The sequence below is a fragment of the Hyperolius riggenbachi genome, chromosome 1 (assembly GCF_040937935.1).
Source record: "Hyperolius riggenbachi isolate aHypRig1 chromosome 1, aHypRig1.pri, whole genome shotgun sequence".
NCBI lineage: Eukaryota > Metazoa > Chordata > Amphibia > Anura > Hyperoliidae > Hyperolius > Hyperolius riggenbachi.
In genome coordinates this window covers 185,356,535-185,373,305 of record NC_090646.1, presented here as the reverse complement: position 1 = coordinate 185,373,305, position 16,771 = coordinate 185,356,535, and the positions used below count along the sequence as shown (strand labels likewise).

At 41.8% G+C, this 16,771-nt stretch overlaps 1 protein-coding gene across 4 annotated transcripts in view; it reads left to right on the top strand.

Moving 5' to 3' along the window:
* LOC137570407 (FHF complex subunit HOOK-interacting protein 1A-like) overlaps positions 1-16,771 on the top strand; it is a 411,883-nt gene that overhangs the window by 357,952 nt on the left and 37,160 nt on the right. For all 4 annotated transcript variants that reach the window (XM_068279087.1, XM_068279101.1, XM_068279085.1 and 1 more), the window contains 2 exons: positions 1,663-2,661; positions 12,576-12,754. In XM_068279087.1, coding sequence (XP_068135188.1) covers positions 1,663-2,661; positions 12,576-12,754 — 1,178 coding nt within the window. The remainder of the gene's footprint in view (positions 1-1,662; positions 2,662-12,575; positions 12,755-16,771) is intronic.

Genomic DNA, 16,771 nt, shown 5'->3' with positions numbered 1-16,771 from the left:
TCAGTCCGCCGACAGACTGTACACACGCCGGACTGTCTGCTGGAAACCCGCCCAGCGGGAGGTGACGACAGACCCGTCGTTGCAAGCAGTCCGGCGTGTGTACGGTGCTTAACAGTGATTTTTGAAAGTTCCCCCACTTGTTGAAATATTTTAACTGATCTTCTTAACTTTTTAGAAGTCTTCTTTTCTCCTGCTTGAAAAATCTTGACATCTTGCTTGTAGCTAGAATTCTTTATGTTGCTTAAAATCCTCTTCTATGTTGACTGAAGAGTTGCTGCATTGGCTATCCATTATTTTTCATGTTCCATGCTCAACAGGCACAATACCACCATGCCAAAATATTTCTAAACACAGTGGGGCAATGCTGCCAGGTTATGTTACGGGTGGTTTGAAAATACAAATAAACAGTGCTTGAAGTCTCAACCACCACTGATGTAATCAAGCCACATTACCCTGCTGGGTGAATTTGCAATTGCCACTGACCCCGGTGACCTAGGTGTATCACCCTGCACATCACATGGTCACATATATAAATATGGCTGTGGCTGGTGAAATAACATCTGTACTGCTCAAAATTATACAGATGAAAAGTGAAAGTAGAAAAGTAAGAAACAATTAATTCATTAGGACCTACCTAAGTAAACAGGATTTTTATTCTGGGTGATTAATACCTGTACTAATTTTAAAGCTCAACTCTAGGGGGTAAATGTAATGTGTTTTGGATAATGTGGTGAGGGGTTCGTTTGGGGAGATTTATTGTTATATTGCTGTCTGGTGTCCCATCTGTAAAAATTTCCCCTCAATTTCTATATAAACAGGAAGTGGAAAGATATATCCTTGAGCAACAGAGACAGAAACAAATACAATAAATGTTTGGAGAGTATGGATGTGGAAGAACTCCACAAGTTATTGTTTTTCCTCCTTTCCTGTTCTTGGTATTGACATTTAGCTTATTCTTCCACATAACTGAAAGGAGAGCTAATGCATGAAATAAACAAATAAGGAGAGATGATTCATGATATAAACAGATAAGGAGAGATAAATCATGAGTTAAGTCAATTAAGGAGAGATAAATCACAAGTTATGTTAGATAAGGATAGTTAACTCATGAGTTAAGTCGTTTGAGTAGAGATAATTAAAAGTTACATTCAGATAAGGTTAGATAAGTCATGAGTTAAGTCATTTAAAGAGAGATAAATTGTGAGTTAATAAGTATTGTGAGATAATTCATCAGAAAAGCTTTGTGAATCAGCCCCAAAGTTTCATGCAGTTCCTAGCAATAATAGAGACAGTGACAGTAATAAAAGCCCCAAACGTTTCTAACCCTTCTCCATATAATCCAAAACTAAAATTGAAAATCATCCTTGGACTAGGTTTTAGGTTATGCATGAGGGGTACATTTTTGCTTTGACTTTTTATTACTTTATATATGTGTCACCTGAGTTCACTTAGCATCTTGAGCTGTAGGAACAGTCAGTCACTGGATACTAGAGGACAAATCACCAAGCTAAAACTAGCAATATGCTTCTGAACTATAATCTTTTGATTAAAATAATTGGATTCCGTGAATCTTGCTTTGAAAAGTAAAAAAGTAATTTTCCCATAGTTAGGTACCCATTAAAACATATGAATCCACTGACACTTTCATATTGTCCCCTGCAGATCCTAATGAATCTAGAATATCATCACCTTCATTTGAAGAGACCTCATTTGCTGAGGAAATCAGGGACTCGGTGGATGCAAGCTACCTTGAATACCTTTGGGAAGCCCACGAAAGTATACTTAAGTGTGTTGAAGATTGTAAGGTCTGGTCTGCTCCATATGATGGGGAAAATCCAGACCCAGAAACATCTTTTCAAGCCCTGCTGGAGAGCAACTACAGAAGAGGGGAATTTCCAACTTTCAGGGGTACAAACAGATCCTTCTCTTCTGACAATCCCTCACTTGGAGGAAGACTTCAGATGGACCTTGAATGGGATGACAGTTATGACACTGGAATATCCCCAGACTCTGGTAACTGCTCACCACAGCCACCTCCTGATCCTGTGCTGCCTCCCGAGCCCCCAGAACACATTCAGGAAATGAAAAAGAATGCAATAATGTTCATTAAAGGGTCATATATTGAAGACTCTGATTTTCAGGACGATGTGATGGTTTATAGGCTGTGTGCAGAAAAAGATTCCACTGATACAGCACAAAAGGAAATGAACGACAAGTCATCACAAAGTCCAACATTAGATCAACTTCAAAAACTTAATGACCAGAACTCTCAGGAGCAGAAAAGTAGCACAACTGCAGCAAACAATCAAAAAAACACAACTTTAATTGAAGGTGCTGTGAACAATCATAATAAAAATATTCCAAAACTGGAGCTTGCTTTTACCTCTGATGCAGATTTGGACTCCAGTAAGAAACCACTGAGTCCAGACAGTGAGGAATTTATAGCTCGCTGTGATGAAATCATAAGTGGGTTAAGCACCACCACAGTTGAAGAGTCCAGTTCACCAGCACCAGAAAGTGTTTCTCTAGTTGATGAAGATGATGATGATTTTGAGAAGTTTTCTTTGGGAACTCCATCATCAGAAAGTATGCCGTCACCCTTTGGGCCAAAGGACACCAGGAGGTGTTACTCTCCCAGGTCCCAAGCAGCACCATTCACAGGTATAACAATATTATTGGATTTGTGTGTGTGTGTGTGTGTGTGTGTGTGTGTGTGTGTGTGTGTGTGTGTGTGTGTGTGTGTGTGTGTGTGTGTGTGTGTGTGTGTGTGTGTGTGTGTCTAATTACAGTCAATTCAGTTGCAGAATTTCCATTGAAGAAGAAGAGTTTGTTTTTCAGGTCTTGTCTCACTTTTGTTGTCCATTTCAATTATGTTTTTCACAAATGTTTCTGCATACTTCCCTTATTTCTCCACAATTTCCACACCTCTTTTTTGCCTTCCATATTCACATAGCACTTTTTAGTTCTAAATAATCAAAAATGTAACTGTGCTTCTTAAAAGACTTCATATTAAGGACCACGAAGTGGACTTTATAAAGGCAGTCCGTCCTATAATACTGATATATTGATTGATGATTTGCACTGGCTGTGGGGTAACAATATGATTCATACAACCATAATTCACTGCATCAGATTGGTGGATATCTACAAGCAAGTCTCTCACACACTGTTATGGTTTTGCAACGTGCAATGTGCAAGAGATTTGATGGATTTCTTTCACTTGCTTACCGAGTTATGTGTTAGTATGTCTTATTTAGTTATGTTTTAAGGCTTACAGAATTTGATATTGCTCTTTAGTCAACACTATCATAGAAAAATACATCCCCGTTTCCCTATTTTTGCCATTAGCTATAGCCAAAAAGCTTCTGGAGGCTACGAGATATCTGAAGGTTTTACAATGATTGTTCTACTTATTATTACTATAGTTATCAAATGTCCCGCTTTACCTGTGATGCGTCCCAGATTCAGGGTCCCCGTCCCAGATAGATATTTGTTCCAGACATAATCCCATGTTGGGCGCCGGACGTTTCGGCCTTGGGACTCTGTGTGGCCATGTGCCCCAGCTGCGTCCCAGATTCAGGGTCCCCGTCCCAGATAGATATTTGTTCCAGACATAATCCCATGTTGGGCGCCGGACGTTTTGGCCTTGGGACTCTGTGTGGCCATGTGCCCCAGCTTCTGTCCCCTGATTCAGCCCCTAAGTAAGGCAGGAAATACATAGAGGCATGGGCACATGTACAGTACCCCTGGCGTGTCACCTCCCGGCATGGGGGTGAGTGCATGTCACAGAGACAGAAAGGAGCTCTTAACTGGTGAGCCATATCAGCTGGAGATCCGAGATGAAAAACTAAATATAACAAGTGACTTGTCTATATATCTTATCTAAAGTTTAGATAGTTTACACAGCAAATCTATCTTCAAACCGCTTCAACAGTATATTAATATTTTTTCCTGTGATACAATGGGAGCAGACATGTTTTCTGCTTGTCACTATTACACAATTACACACACAGGCAAGCTTATCTGTATCTAGGCATGCTAATCTGCATATTCTGTGAAAACTCCACTCTTATCTCCTCCATTACACAGGCAACTGATCTGTATCTGCACTGCAGCTCTCAGATTGTGAAAACTCTGCCTCTGAAATCTATAGCTAGTAACACCTTTTTCACCTGCCCAGACTGAAATCCCACAATCCCTTGCAAGCGCCAAGGCACTCTGGAGAAGCTGTGGGTGTGGCTTGATTAGTTTATAGGAAATTAGAGTATTAAAACAAAACAAAACAAGTATTTGGCTTGAGGAATGCCCTATAAACTATATGTAAGGAACACAATTATGCAAGGAGTAAAAGTTCATCTCGGATCCACTTTAAATGCTGTCATGCTGCTAGCGATGCATTCACACCCACACAACCCACCCTGGACACACTACGCTCCTAGTCTAATTATGTCCCCAAATGACTCTGTACATTCAACTGTGCACAAAGCTTGTACAGGTAGTCCCCGACTTATGAACGCCTGACTTATGAACGACTCGCCGATACGAACGGCATGGATTCTGTGTTTCCATGAGAACAAGTCAAAACATTTTTTTTTTCAAATTGGACTTGTAGTTTTTGAGAAAATCAATTTTAAAAAAATCTAAAAAAAAATGGCTTTTAAACTTGTATTAACAGGTACAAAGGGCAGAGGTGACACAGAGGGGGACACTGGAGGCACAGGGCGGCACAGAGGATGTAAAGGGGACAGAGATGGCACAATGTTCCGACTTAAGAACAGATTCAGGTTAAGAACGAACCTACAGTCCCTATCTCGTTCGTTAACCGGGGACTACCTGTAATTCCCATTTCACAAATAATACAAAAATATAACATATAAAACAAACCCATATAAAAGCGGTATACTCAGTGTACTTTGCTGTCAGATATTCGTGAATGTCTAGCCTTAGTCTTTGGTGTGAACTCTGGGGCCCATTCTAAAACATACCTTTGTGATTGCCTGCTGTCTGATTGAAAGGCACACATGTAAAAAAGGCACCTGGGAAAAAGGGTGTAGGGGATGGCCGCTAGTAGAATATCAATATAATTCTATTACCTAATTCCAACAGTAAAATATCGATAATCTTTACTGATATTTTACTATGAGCTAATCTTATCCTACTCTAACACAGAACCCTCCTTATACTGATGCCTAATCCTTAAAGAGGAACTCCAGCCTAAACAAACATACTGTCATTAAATTACATTAGTTATGTTAATTAAAATAGATAGGTAATATAATCTCTTACCCACACTGTTTTAAAAGAACAGGCAAAACCATCTTTTTGGTTGAAAGGAGGTGACAGGGAGCACGGCACACAGTTCCAACTGTCCTGTGTCCTGAGCACCTCTCACAGTTGCCAGGCAATGTGAATAACATAGGAAATACCATCATGGTCTGCACAGCATCAGGGAAAAAAAGCTTTTTTTCTTTGATGGGTGGAGCTTAGCTAAAAATGCAGCTAAAAATGATGCTTTGGTAAGAAAAACAAAGTTCTGATGCCGTGAAACTGTTAAAGAAACACCAAGCCTTTTCAGTGCTGCTAAGTAGATTTTTAGTCCAGAGGTTCACTTTAACCCCCTCTGGTGGTGCCCAACCCTCTCAGCTCCCAGTGGGGGAAACATTTAATGTTTGAGGTAATATTTGCTGTATTTCATATTGCTAGTACTGAATCTGACCTCATTTTGACTTCCAAACTGTCTGGCTGGCTTCATGGCATTCTTCAGAAATTTGGGTCCACATTGACATAAAAGAAGCTTCTGCAAATTCATCGTCTGCACATCTATGGTTCAAGTTTCCTGTTTCACCACATCATGGGAAAACACTTCTTTCTTATGTGTTTGGGGAATGTTGTCTAATTACCTTTAGTAAGGTCAACTTGCCTGTGTTTTGGGAGGAAACTCGGGTCCACTGCCACTGAGTTACACTTATTAAGTAACTTAGCTCTGCCTGCGGGATGTCATGGCCAATTTTACACGCTCTGCATCAATTGCGCTGCAGAATAATTCTGAGTGCCATCTCACTGCCTGTACAATTCTATGGGTCTGTTCACATCTTTGCATTGTTACGGATCATGTAATTCTGGTAAATGTACATTACAACTCACACACAATGGCCTCAATTCACTAAGCTTATCTCCTGTCTTTAATAACTCTTCTAAAGTTGTTACCATGGTGATAAGGCATGTAGTATTCAGGAAACATTTTACCTCAGGCAAACCTAAAGTTAACTCTTCTGTCTTTAAGTTAAGTCTTTAATCCTTAAAATAACTCCAGAGTTAAAGACAGGCTGTTCATTAACTGCGTGTGAAAATAACTACAGAGGAGGTAAATTAACTACAGAAGAGGTAACGTAAGGAATGTAGAGATAAGATAACTCTCTCACTATGTGGAGGTAAGTTTTCTCTTGCCTTATTATCTCCAGCATGATCTTAGTGAATTGAGGCCATTGTATCTGGAAATGTAGCTGCATTAAAAATCTCTTACTGAAGGTTTTACAAAAAAAATAAATTCATGTTGAAAAATGAACATTGAATATACATATTAAAATAATATTAGGAACTGGCTTAATAAGCAGAACACTAAATTTAGAAATGAAAGGATTTTTATTCATTGCAAAGTTGCCAAGTATTATGCTGAGTAGACTTATTTATGAGCACTGGAAGAAGAAAAGAATAGTGCTACCCAATGTTTTCAGCTGGATGGGAATGTCATCCCCCTTTTTCTAGAAAATGCCATACAGTATATAATGTAATGAGTTGGTAAAGGGCGGTACAGTCATTATTTGGCCAATATTGGTTTGTTACTGTTTCGCAGAAGTCCGATGCCTGTAATGGCAAGTTTTGCACCTGACATATTTTCAGGCAAATAGCATTCAACGATTTTAATTCTGTCAGATGATCGCATTCTTGTAGCTAGCAGTGGGAAGTCTATTGTTTGCCCCCAGCCTCCACTCTACATAGAGAAGCATAAAATTTGGGAACCGGAGAGCCCATAGGTGCAGATTCAAATGCCAGCATAACTAGGAAATTTCTTAGTAACAGCGACATGTGAATGGGCGCCTATGGCTGTGCCAATAATTGCCTTTTCTGTGGCTGGTTTGCAGTGGAGGAAGTGGAGGAGATAATGTTATCCGTAGGGGGGAGGGGGTTAGGGGTGTGTGTGTTTAGGTTAGGCATGTGTGTGTTGTGTGAGGCACTGCTGAATTGCACGCTGCTATAGCCACAATGCTATGGTGCGCGGCCCCTGTAGCCTTAGTTCGGGGTTCCCGAATTATTTCTCCCTCCAAATTGCTATTACCACTTCATCCTGCGATGACCAGGCGACAAACTGACATGTATGCGTTTTTAAGGTTAGGTGTGTTGGGGAGGTTTGTTTTTAAGGTTAGGTGTGTGGGGTTAAGGTTAGGCGTGTGTGTGGGGGGGTTAAGGGTTAGGCATCGTTAGAGGGTCAGTTAAGGTTAATCATTGTTAAGGGTTCTGTGTCAGAATCGGTTAGGTTTAGTTGCAGTCAAATCTCAGTAACATTTACTGTATCAATATTTTACCATTGTAATTTCTACTATCGGACATTCCTGGGTGCCCAGTTTTCATGGCGCATTTTTTTTTCCGCATACACCTACACAGGACAGAACAAGCAGTTCAGCTAAGCCAAAATACATGAGTGTCTCAGGCTGCTGGGTAGATGATTGATCAGAATGATCATTAATGATCATTTCAGGTGACCTTATGTATGGCAATAACACTTTATGTTACCAGGCTGATAAACAGAGCTGAAATGTGGGTTTATGTCCATCTTCCGTCATCCATTTAAGCAAATGTATAAAAATGCCAGCTAACACCTATATTACTTGTAAGGTTACCCATTTATGTGTCTTTAAAATAAAATTTCAGGTCTTGGGCCCACTACGCGCAGTTTAATCCTATTTCTCAAGAACACTCTTTTGCAGCTTAAAAGCATAATTATATAAAAAAGACAAAATGAAAGGATGATCGGTTGGAACCTTATAAGACAAATTAATAGAAATAATGTAACATGCTACTCAGAATGTCTGAAATAACACCTTATTAAAAATAAAATCTGATGAAACATCTGTAAACAGATGATAAGCCCTATATGATAAATCAATAATGCAAAAAAGCATACTGATCAAATGGAACCTGCATGAGTCCCTCATAGGTACAGTACGCCTTTATGCATATGTTTGCTGAGATGAAAAAAGTACTACATAGTTATACATTTACCACTTTTTTTCCAGCTGTAATGAAATAATATGTCCCAGTCCTAGAGCCAATATATAAACACAGCCAGTGCACAGTCTCTCTAGCGTGTAGTTAGTATGCAGGTGCCTGTAACCTCTCCAGTTTTCATGGGGGTCACGGTCACATGTATACTAAGTACACAAAATACATGCTGCTGAGTACACACCTGAGACATTGTGCTGCACTGGCTGTGTTTATTTATTGCATCTTAGACTGGGGTACACTGCTTAATTAGAGCTAGATGAAAACAAGCTATGTATATCAGTGATACATTATTAGTGTAATCATCTAAGCAAGAAAGATGCATAAAGCTAAGACTCGGGTCACATCTATAGGGATGATACTGCCTCCATCCAGTGTGCATATTACTAAGACTTGGTTCACATCTGCCAGAAAGGTACTGCCTCCGTCCAGTGTGCATAACATTTAGACTCGGTTTACACCTGCCAGAATGGTACCACCTCCGTCCAGTGTGCTGCCTCTTGCAAGCAAATGGGTGACATTCAATGCATGGCAATGAAAATCTCCATACCTACAGATAGGTCCAGCAGCAGACCTAGAGGTCTTACTGTTTTCTGAAGGGATAATTGATTGATTTTTAATAAAATACATCATATCTGAGAAAGAACTTGCAATTCTGTGAAGTATACAGAAGTTTATTAAGGTGAATGTTTTGTCTATCATAAGATATTTATGCGTACCTCAAATATTTAGGCCTCATTCACACCAAGACGTTGCGTTGTAGGGGACATTAAGGTCGCATAACGTGCCCATAACGCAACGCATGGTGGTGTTGAAGTTGGACGTCAGATTGAGCCGCGTTATGCGGCTCTTGGTGCGCCGTTTACGTTCTATCCTGGGAAGTCAGGATCTTTTCAATGATTCGGATGATTCGAATCGGATCATTGAAAAGATCTGGACCTTTGAACCGAATCTTTGAATCATTTTACTAGGGAAGCAGGGGTGCAGCAGAGTGAGAAGTGCAGGAGAATGAGGGCACATTGAGGGTGCTAATGGGGAAGGGAGAGATGCAGCAGGAAGATTGTGCTTGTGCACAGAAGCTACAGTTCCTGTTTCTTCCAGACATCCACTGTGAACCGAATCGTTCATTGTGATGATCCAGATGATTCGACTCACAAAAAAGATCCGGATCAAAGATCCGAATTGTTCATGATCTGGACAACACTACAGTGCAGTGAATATTAATTAGCCATGTGGCTAGGAACAATAGCGGACTCTCCCCTTACTGAGCATGTGCAAACAGTTTAATGCGGCTAAAACCAGTATAACGCACAGCATGCTGCACTTTCATTGAACGCCCAGCGTTTCACTGTAACGCAACGTGGGCACTGTGAACAGCCCATTGATTTTTCATTACTGTGAGTTGGGCTGCGTTACAGGCTGCTCTAACGTGCACCTCTAACATCCCACTGTGAAAGCAGCCATAGGGTGAAACTTATATATAGGTTCCACCCATGATATATAGAATATTAAACATTATCAGTTGCAGGGAGAGAGCCTGGAAAAGTGATTAATGGGGTTTGTTTGTACTAGATTTCTCTCCTCTGCACTGCCATTTTAAAATCACTCTAGGATTTGTCTTCTCCCACAGGTGCCAAAGTAAGAATACAATGGCTAGTTATTCAGCACAAAGTCAGTTCTAATCTGGGAAACTGTGCTGTAGGAGACTGGCTTGTGTTTTTATAGTTATGTATTTTGATGTGGGACAAACAATAGGTTTGCTTACCGTACAATGGATTCTAAACTTTAAGTTTAGTTAGAATCCCATAAAATAGTAAGGTTTTTGTTAACCTCAGGATTACCATGGGAGTGGGCAGACGGCATGATGACCAACTACAGTATTCACTGGTGATACTTTGGTGATTACCTGCACATGGCACTGGTGAGATGCATATTGCATATTGCAGTTCTGCATATCCTTATGCCGTCAGCAGACTTATGCCATTGAATTGTAGAACTTCTTGCTGAGAATTATACTGGTGAGATTTGCTGCTATCTTTCATCTGCGCTACTGCAATACATTGAAACCTGGAGGAACTATATTGTTTCTGAGTGGATCTATTTTTTTGCTGCTATTTGTATTACCTGGGCATGCATTAAATTGGTCTGTGTGGGGTTGCATGTAAGCCTTTAGCTGTGTGGCTGGCAGTATAGGTACCGTACTATTGACAGCACTCTCAAACGTCATTTTGGACCATGGCATGATTTTAATTGGTTTTATGATTCTGTTTACTGACATTAATAAAGCTTTTTGTACTAATCTCTATGTTGGTGCTTTGAATTACATTATTATTATTTATTTATTTATTTATGATTTCTGACCTATTTTCTGTAAACTGTGGAAATAGCTTGTCACGTTATATTGCAAAACATATCTTTATTACTGGCAATGACAAAATCCAGTATAAAAATTAATCAGTTGTCTTTCAAAATCATAGTTCTCCAAGTAATTACATTATCATGACGATTAAACTATCATTTCACTTAGCAGCATTCACATAACAGTGTCTATAATTATATACAGTAATATTTTATCCTAAAGGTATGTAGCCTCATTTACACTATGGCCCGTATTCAATTAACTCTGTCTCTTGAGTTTTTAGGTTGGATTCACAGTGGGCCGTTGCATAATGCATGCCTTATAATAAGTGTGAACTGCAATAGAGACTGAACATAGACATCAATACAAAGCCAGCATGCACGGCGCACCGCAACAATGTGTGCGATATGCATTATTATTATTATTATTTATTGTATTTATAAAGCACCAACATTTTACGCAGCGCTGCACAATAGATAAATGGGTTAACATACAGGTAGAACATACGGAAACTCACAACAAAACAAGATCATGCAAATGATTTGATAACAATACAGTATCATAGGTCAAAATAGAGACTGTTCGAGTCTACAAGAGGGGTGGTTGCGAGTAAGATTGCATAATCAAGCTGGATACGTTAGGGAGGAGGGCCCTGCCGGAGGCTTACAATCTAAAGGGTGGGGTGGAGACAATAGGTGCGTCTTTTGAGAGGGGGTCTAACAGAACATATGATGGTGCTGGTGTAGGGGGGTATGCGAGCGTGAAGAGGTGAGTCTTGAGAGCTTGTTTGAAGGAATTAAAGGTGGGGGCGAGTCTGATGGCTGGTGGGAGAGAGTTCCAGAGAGTAGGGGCGGCCCTGGTGAAGTCCTGCAATCGTGCGTGTGACTGAGTTATGCGTGGTGCGACTAGGCGCAGGTCATTGGAGGATCGGAGGGGGCGGGCTGGTATGTGCCTGTGGACCAGATCAGAGATGTAGGTTGGGCAGGTCTTGTGCACTGATTTGTAGGCAAAGCACAGGATTTTGAAATTGATCCTAAAGCTGATGGGGAGCCAGTGTAGTGCTTTACAGAGCGGAGTTGTAGAGGCGCTGCGGTAAGAAGAATGTATCAGTCTGGCTGCCGCATTCATTACCAATTTAAGTGGGTCAGTACGGTTGGAGGGGAGGCCAGATAAAAGAGAATTGCAGTAGTCTAGGCGGGAGATGACAAGGGCGTGGATAAGGAGTTTAGTGGTGTCAGGGGACAGGTAGGAGCGGATCTTAAAGATGTTGCGGAGGTGGAAGTTGCAGGATCTGGCAATACCTTGGATGTGGGCGGTAAAGGAAAGTTCAGAGTCCAGAGTAACACCTAGACAGCGGGCTTGGGAGGTAGGGTGGATTATAGTATTTTCAATAGTGACGTGCAGATCTGGGAGGGGTGCAGCTGTGCGGGGTGGGAATATTAGAAGCTCAGTCTTGTCCAAATTAAGCTTCAGGTACCTGGCAGCCATCCAGGAGGAAATGGATGTGAGGCAGGCAGAGACTTTGTCCATGGTAGAGGAGGAGAGGTCTGGGGTGTGGAGATATATCTGGGTGTCGTCGGCATACAGGTGGTAATTGAAGCATGCATGGTAACATAAAAGTCCATAGACTCCCAAATTGCCACTCACAGTACAGTTGTGCGTTCCTGGGCATTGCAATTTAACGTGGCACATTTTATCACACAGGATTTCCTATCAGGTGCTATTGTGTCAAGGCTATTGGCATCCATGTTATAACGCATTGCGACGTGCATGCTGTGCCTCAGGAACACATGCACAAAATCTCCTTCTTGCATGCATTGTGTAGTGTGAATGAGTCCTTAGTCATACTAATATGTTGAAACGTGTTACATTTCTCTTCATGCGTGTTCTTTGATCTGCATATCAGTTATTTATATCTGACAATGTTCCCCCTCAGGGCCCTTCATCAGTGTTGTTTTGTCGAAGTTAGAGAATATGATGGAGAACTCTTTACATGTGAACTTGTTGCTGATTGGGATTGTTACACAGCTGGCAGCTTTCCCACAGCCTCTGATCCGATCCTTCCTGCTCAACACCAACATGGTCTTCCAGCCCAGCATCCGCTCACTTTATCAGGTATGGACCTTCTCTGTTCCCAGCTGCCATGCTCTATGCTGCATTTACAGTATGTGTGGCTTTACTTTGCTGCATGCAGCTATGGCATGGATTTGCTTGGCCAAGAACAGCACAACACATTAAAGAAACATTCCAAGTACTTGTTAAAATGTCTAGGGAGCCCTCACCGACACTCCAAAACATGTAAGAAAAAGGACAAGTGTAATTGCAAGGCATTCCTCTTCTACGTCACCACCAGTATCTCCTGTTGAATCACTGGGCATTAAAGGCTCTTTAACACTCAAGAAAAGTCTTTAGTCTCACCTCACCTCACATTGAGCAGAATTCCTGGTATTTCAATCGCTACTCCACTTTTGCTAAAATATGGTATGAAATGCATGAATAAGTCTGCAGAGTTGTCAATTCATTTGTTCACTGGCACTATGGTCATGTCAATGTCACATGACTGCGGCGCGATCGTCCCCTGGTCACCCGACCCTTACACACCTCAGCACAATCTTCAACTTCAGGTTTGATGATTCATGTATATGTTGAACATAAAACTGTTTGTTCCATAAATGTGGCTTAAAGGGAACCAGAGAGGATGACACATACATACCTGGGGCTTCCTCCAGCCCCATACGCACGGATCGCTCCCAACCCGCCGTCCTCCGCTGCCTGGATCTGCCGCCACCGGGTCCCGTCATTGCCGCGAGTCGGCGAGTCGGCCGGCGGATGCGGCCAATTCTCCGCATCACAGGGTGCTCTCTCCATACAGATACGCATGTGGCTGCCTACTGCGCAGCCGCATGCGTACGTGTATGGAGGGAGCCCCTGTGATGCGAACAATTGGCCGCGTCCGCCGGAAGTGATGGGCCCGGTACCGGCGGATCCAGGAAGCTGAGGATGGTGGCGTGGGAGCGATTCAGGCTTATGGGGCTGGAAGAAGCCCCAGGTATGTATGAAATCTTTTCCTTTTTTCACCCCCCGTTCCTCTCTGGTTCCCTTTAAAGAGAAACTCTGACCAAGAATTGAACTTTATCCCAATCAGTAGCTGATACCCCCTTTTACATGAGAAATCTATTCCTTTTCACAAACAGACCATCAGGGGGCGCTGTATGACTGATATTGTGGTGAAACCCCTCCAACAAGAAACTCTGAGTACGTACTCCTGGCAGTTTCCTGTCTGTGAACCTTGCTGCATTGTGGAAAATAGCTGTTTCCAACTGCCAAAAAAACATGCAGCAGTTACATCACCTGCCAACAGTAAAAATGTCACCATGTAATAAATGTCAGAACGTAAATCAGGGATTTAAAAGATTTTACAATGGGCAAACACTGACTAAATCATTTATACATAATTATTATAAAAATGAAGCACTTTTTTATTACATTATTTTCACTGGAGTTCTTCTTTAAAGCAGTAGGATCAGCCATACTATGCCAGAGAAAAAAACACATATATAAGTAGATAAATACTTGATCTACTTACATAACACATGTATTATACTGTCCACGTTTTGATTTCAGTGAATGTTATATAGTAAATGACGAGAATTCTGTTCCTGGTGGGGCCATATCTTTTGCCCACAGTTAAGACTAACTCGTGATGTCATTTCTGCCCTTTACTTTTTTTCTTGTCTCCTCCAATCGCTGAGTCGCCTCAGCCTTGCTTGTAAACACAAGTGAGTAGGGGATCGTGTTTCAGATAAGCAGCTGTCAGGGAAATAAAGGGAAGAGGAGGAATAGATTATAGATAAAAAGAACCCCCAGCATGCAATTCTTTGGCACGACTACTAAAGGGCCAGTGCTCCTTAAGTATGTGATAACTCCAAATCATAACAGCAGAAAAAAATTTTGAATGCATGATTAGCATCTTTATCACTTAATACACTCAGACCAGTTGCTGTTGAAATTTGATTTTTATGGTGACGATACCGCTTTAAGGGCCCGTTTCCACTAGAGCGAATCCGCATGCGTTGTCTGCATGCGGATTCGCATAACCAATACAAGTAGATGGCCCTGTTTCCACTTGTCAGTTTTTTGGTGCGTTTTTCTGTGCAGGATTTTTCTGCACGGTAGAGCCTGCAGAATTCGCCTGCGTGTGGAATGCAGGCGATTCGCAGGCAATGTATTTAATAGAATGATGTATGTCAGCACTCCTCTTCTTCAAACTTTTTGATCTATAAAAAACAAACACACTGCACATAGTGCATTACTGCCAGTCAATTGGTCCCAGACCATGTGAAGCCCTTGTAAAAACACCCGGGGTGACAAGTGGTGCCTCCAGCCCCTGATGAGTCCGCACGGACGAAACGCGTAGGGCGGAGCCAGGTGCGTCTGATGTCACGGGATGCGGAAGTGCTAGCCGGCCGCATTGACTATACGGAAATCGTGAGCGGACACGCCGAGGTGGAACTACGGGACGCCGATTCCACCCGGAGAGGAGTGTCACCACTGGGCCCTTGAGCCCGATACGCCTGAAAATCACTTTGCTACGTAAGTGCGCTCTATAGGCGCAGGCTGAAGTGTACTGATTTTATTTGTTACGCTATGAGAGTTTTTATATTTGTGTTTTACAAGCATAATCTGGATTAAGGCTTCTGAGATTTACTGGAGAGCTGTTCGCCTGGTTTATACACCAAAACGCTAGATCCACCTGTTATCTGAGGTGGGAACCATCTGGTGAGCAGTTTGGCATTATTCACTGTGTTTGGCACGGAGGCACCTCTTGTCACCCCGGGTGTTTTTACAAGGGCTTCACATGGTCTGGGACCAATTGACTGGCAGTAATGCACTATGTGCAGTGTGTTTGTTTTTTATACATCAAAGAGTTTGAAGGAGAGGATCGCTGACATACATCATTCTATATTGTCTATTGCTGGACTCCTTTTGATAGCGCATACTCGTGTGTTGGGTCACAATTATTCTCAATATTGCATATGTGGGCCGATCATTTCTTGTCACCACGTTTTTATCCTTTCTAGATAGCCATAACGGGCAGGCGCAGTTTGTATATATTACAATGTATTTAATAGGGGAAATCGCACATGCGTTTTTTGCTGCGATTTCGCATGCGAATTCGCACCAAAAGTAATCTAAATTTACCCAGGCAGTGACATGGTTAAATTCGCATATACCCTGCCTATGCGAAATCGCATGCGAAATCGCGGCAAAAAACGCACGCAGAATCCCATCCGCATGCGATTTCGTCAGCGGTGGAATCCCGGCGATTCGCACCGCACTAGTGGAAACGAGCCCTTAGACAAGAATAAAGCAGTTAAACAGACAGTGCCTGGGCTGACTTGATGTACTAGGATGTGCAACCATGTTTTCTACATTTATAACCAGATGCACGTCCCTCTGCTGATTCCCATCACCATCGTACATGCTGGGGTGAAGTGTGTGTGTTGCCTGGAACGCAGGTGCGAGCTTCCACCCCCATTTTACTGAGTGTCGAACATGTATTTCTTTTGTACTTCAGTTATTTTAACGTATTTCAAAGCAAAATTGAATGTTTGGAAATCAATGACATGCATGTACAGTTAATAAATGTATGTGTGCCAAGCGTGATACATTGTGACTGGCAATGGGGGTACGCACATTAATAAAATGGAGAATCATTGTCTGCAATGTAAGTTCTGCGGAGATCGCTAAGATCGCTTTCACTATCGCGAATTCGCATGTGGGAAATTTCCATAGCCAATACATGTGGATATGGCTGTTTTCACTTGTCAGGATTTCTTTGCGGTTTTGTGTGCAGGAAAAATCTGCACTGCAGAGCCATCAGAATTCGCTTGCCACACACCACTAGGCGAATCACATACAATGTATTTAATAGGAAATTCGCATGCGGTTGCGGTATGCAAATTTTACCGCAAATTTGCATATGATTTTGCATAAAACCAATGTAAACGCACACAGGCACTGACATGGTTAAATTAGCATACATACAAACATATGCGAAATCGTATGCGAATTCGCAGTAAAATTTGCATACAAACGCATGCGAATTCGTTACCGCAACGATTTTGCACC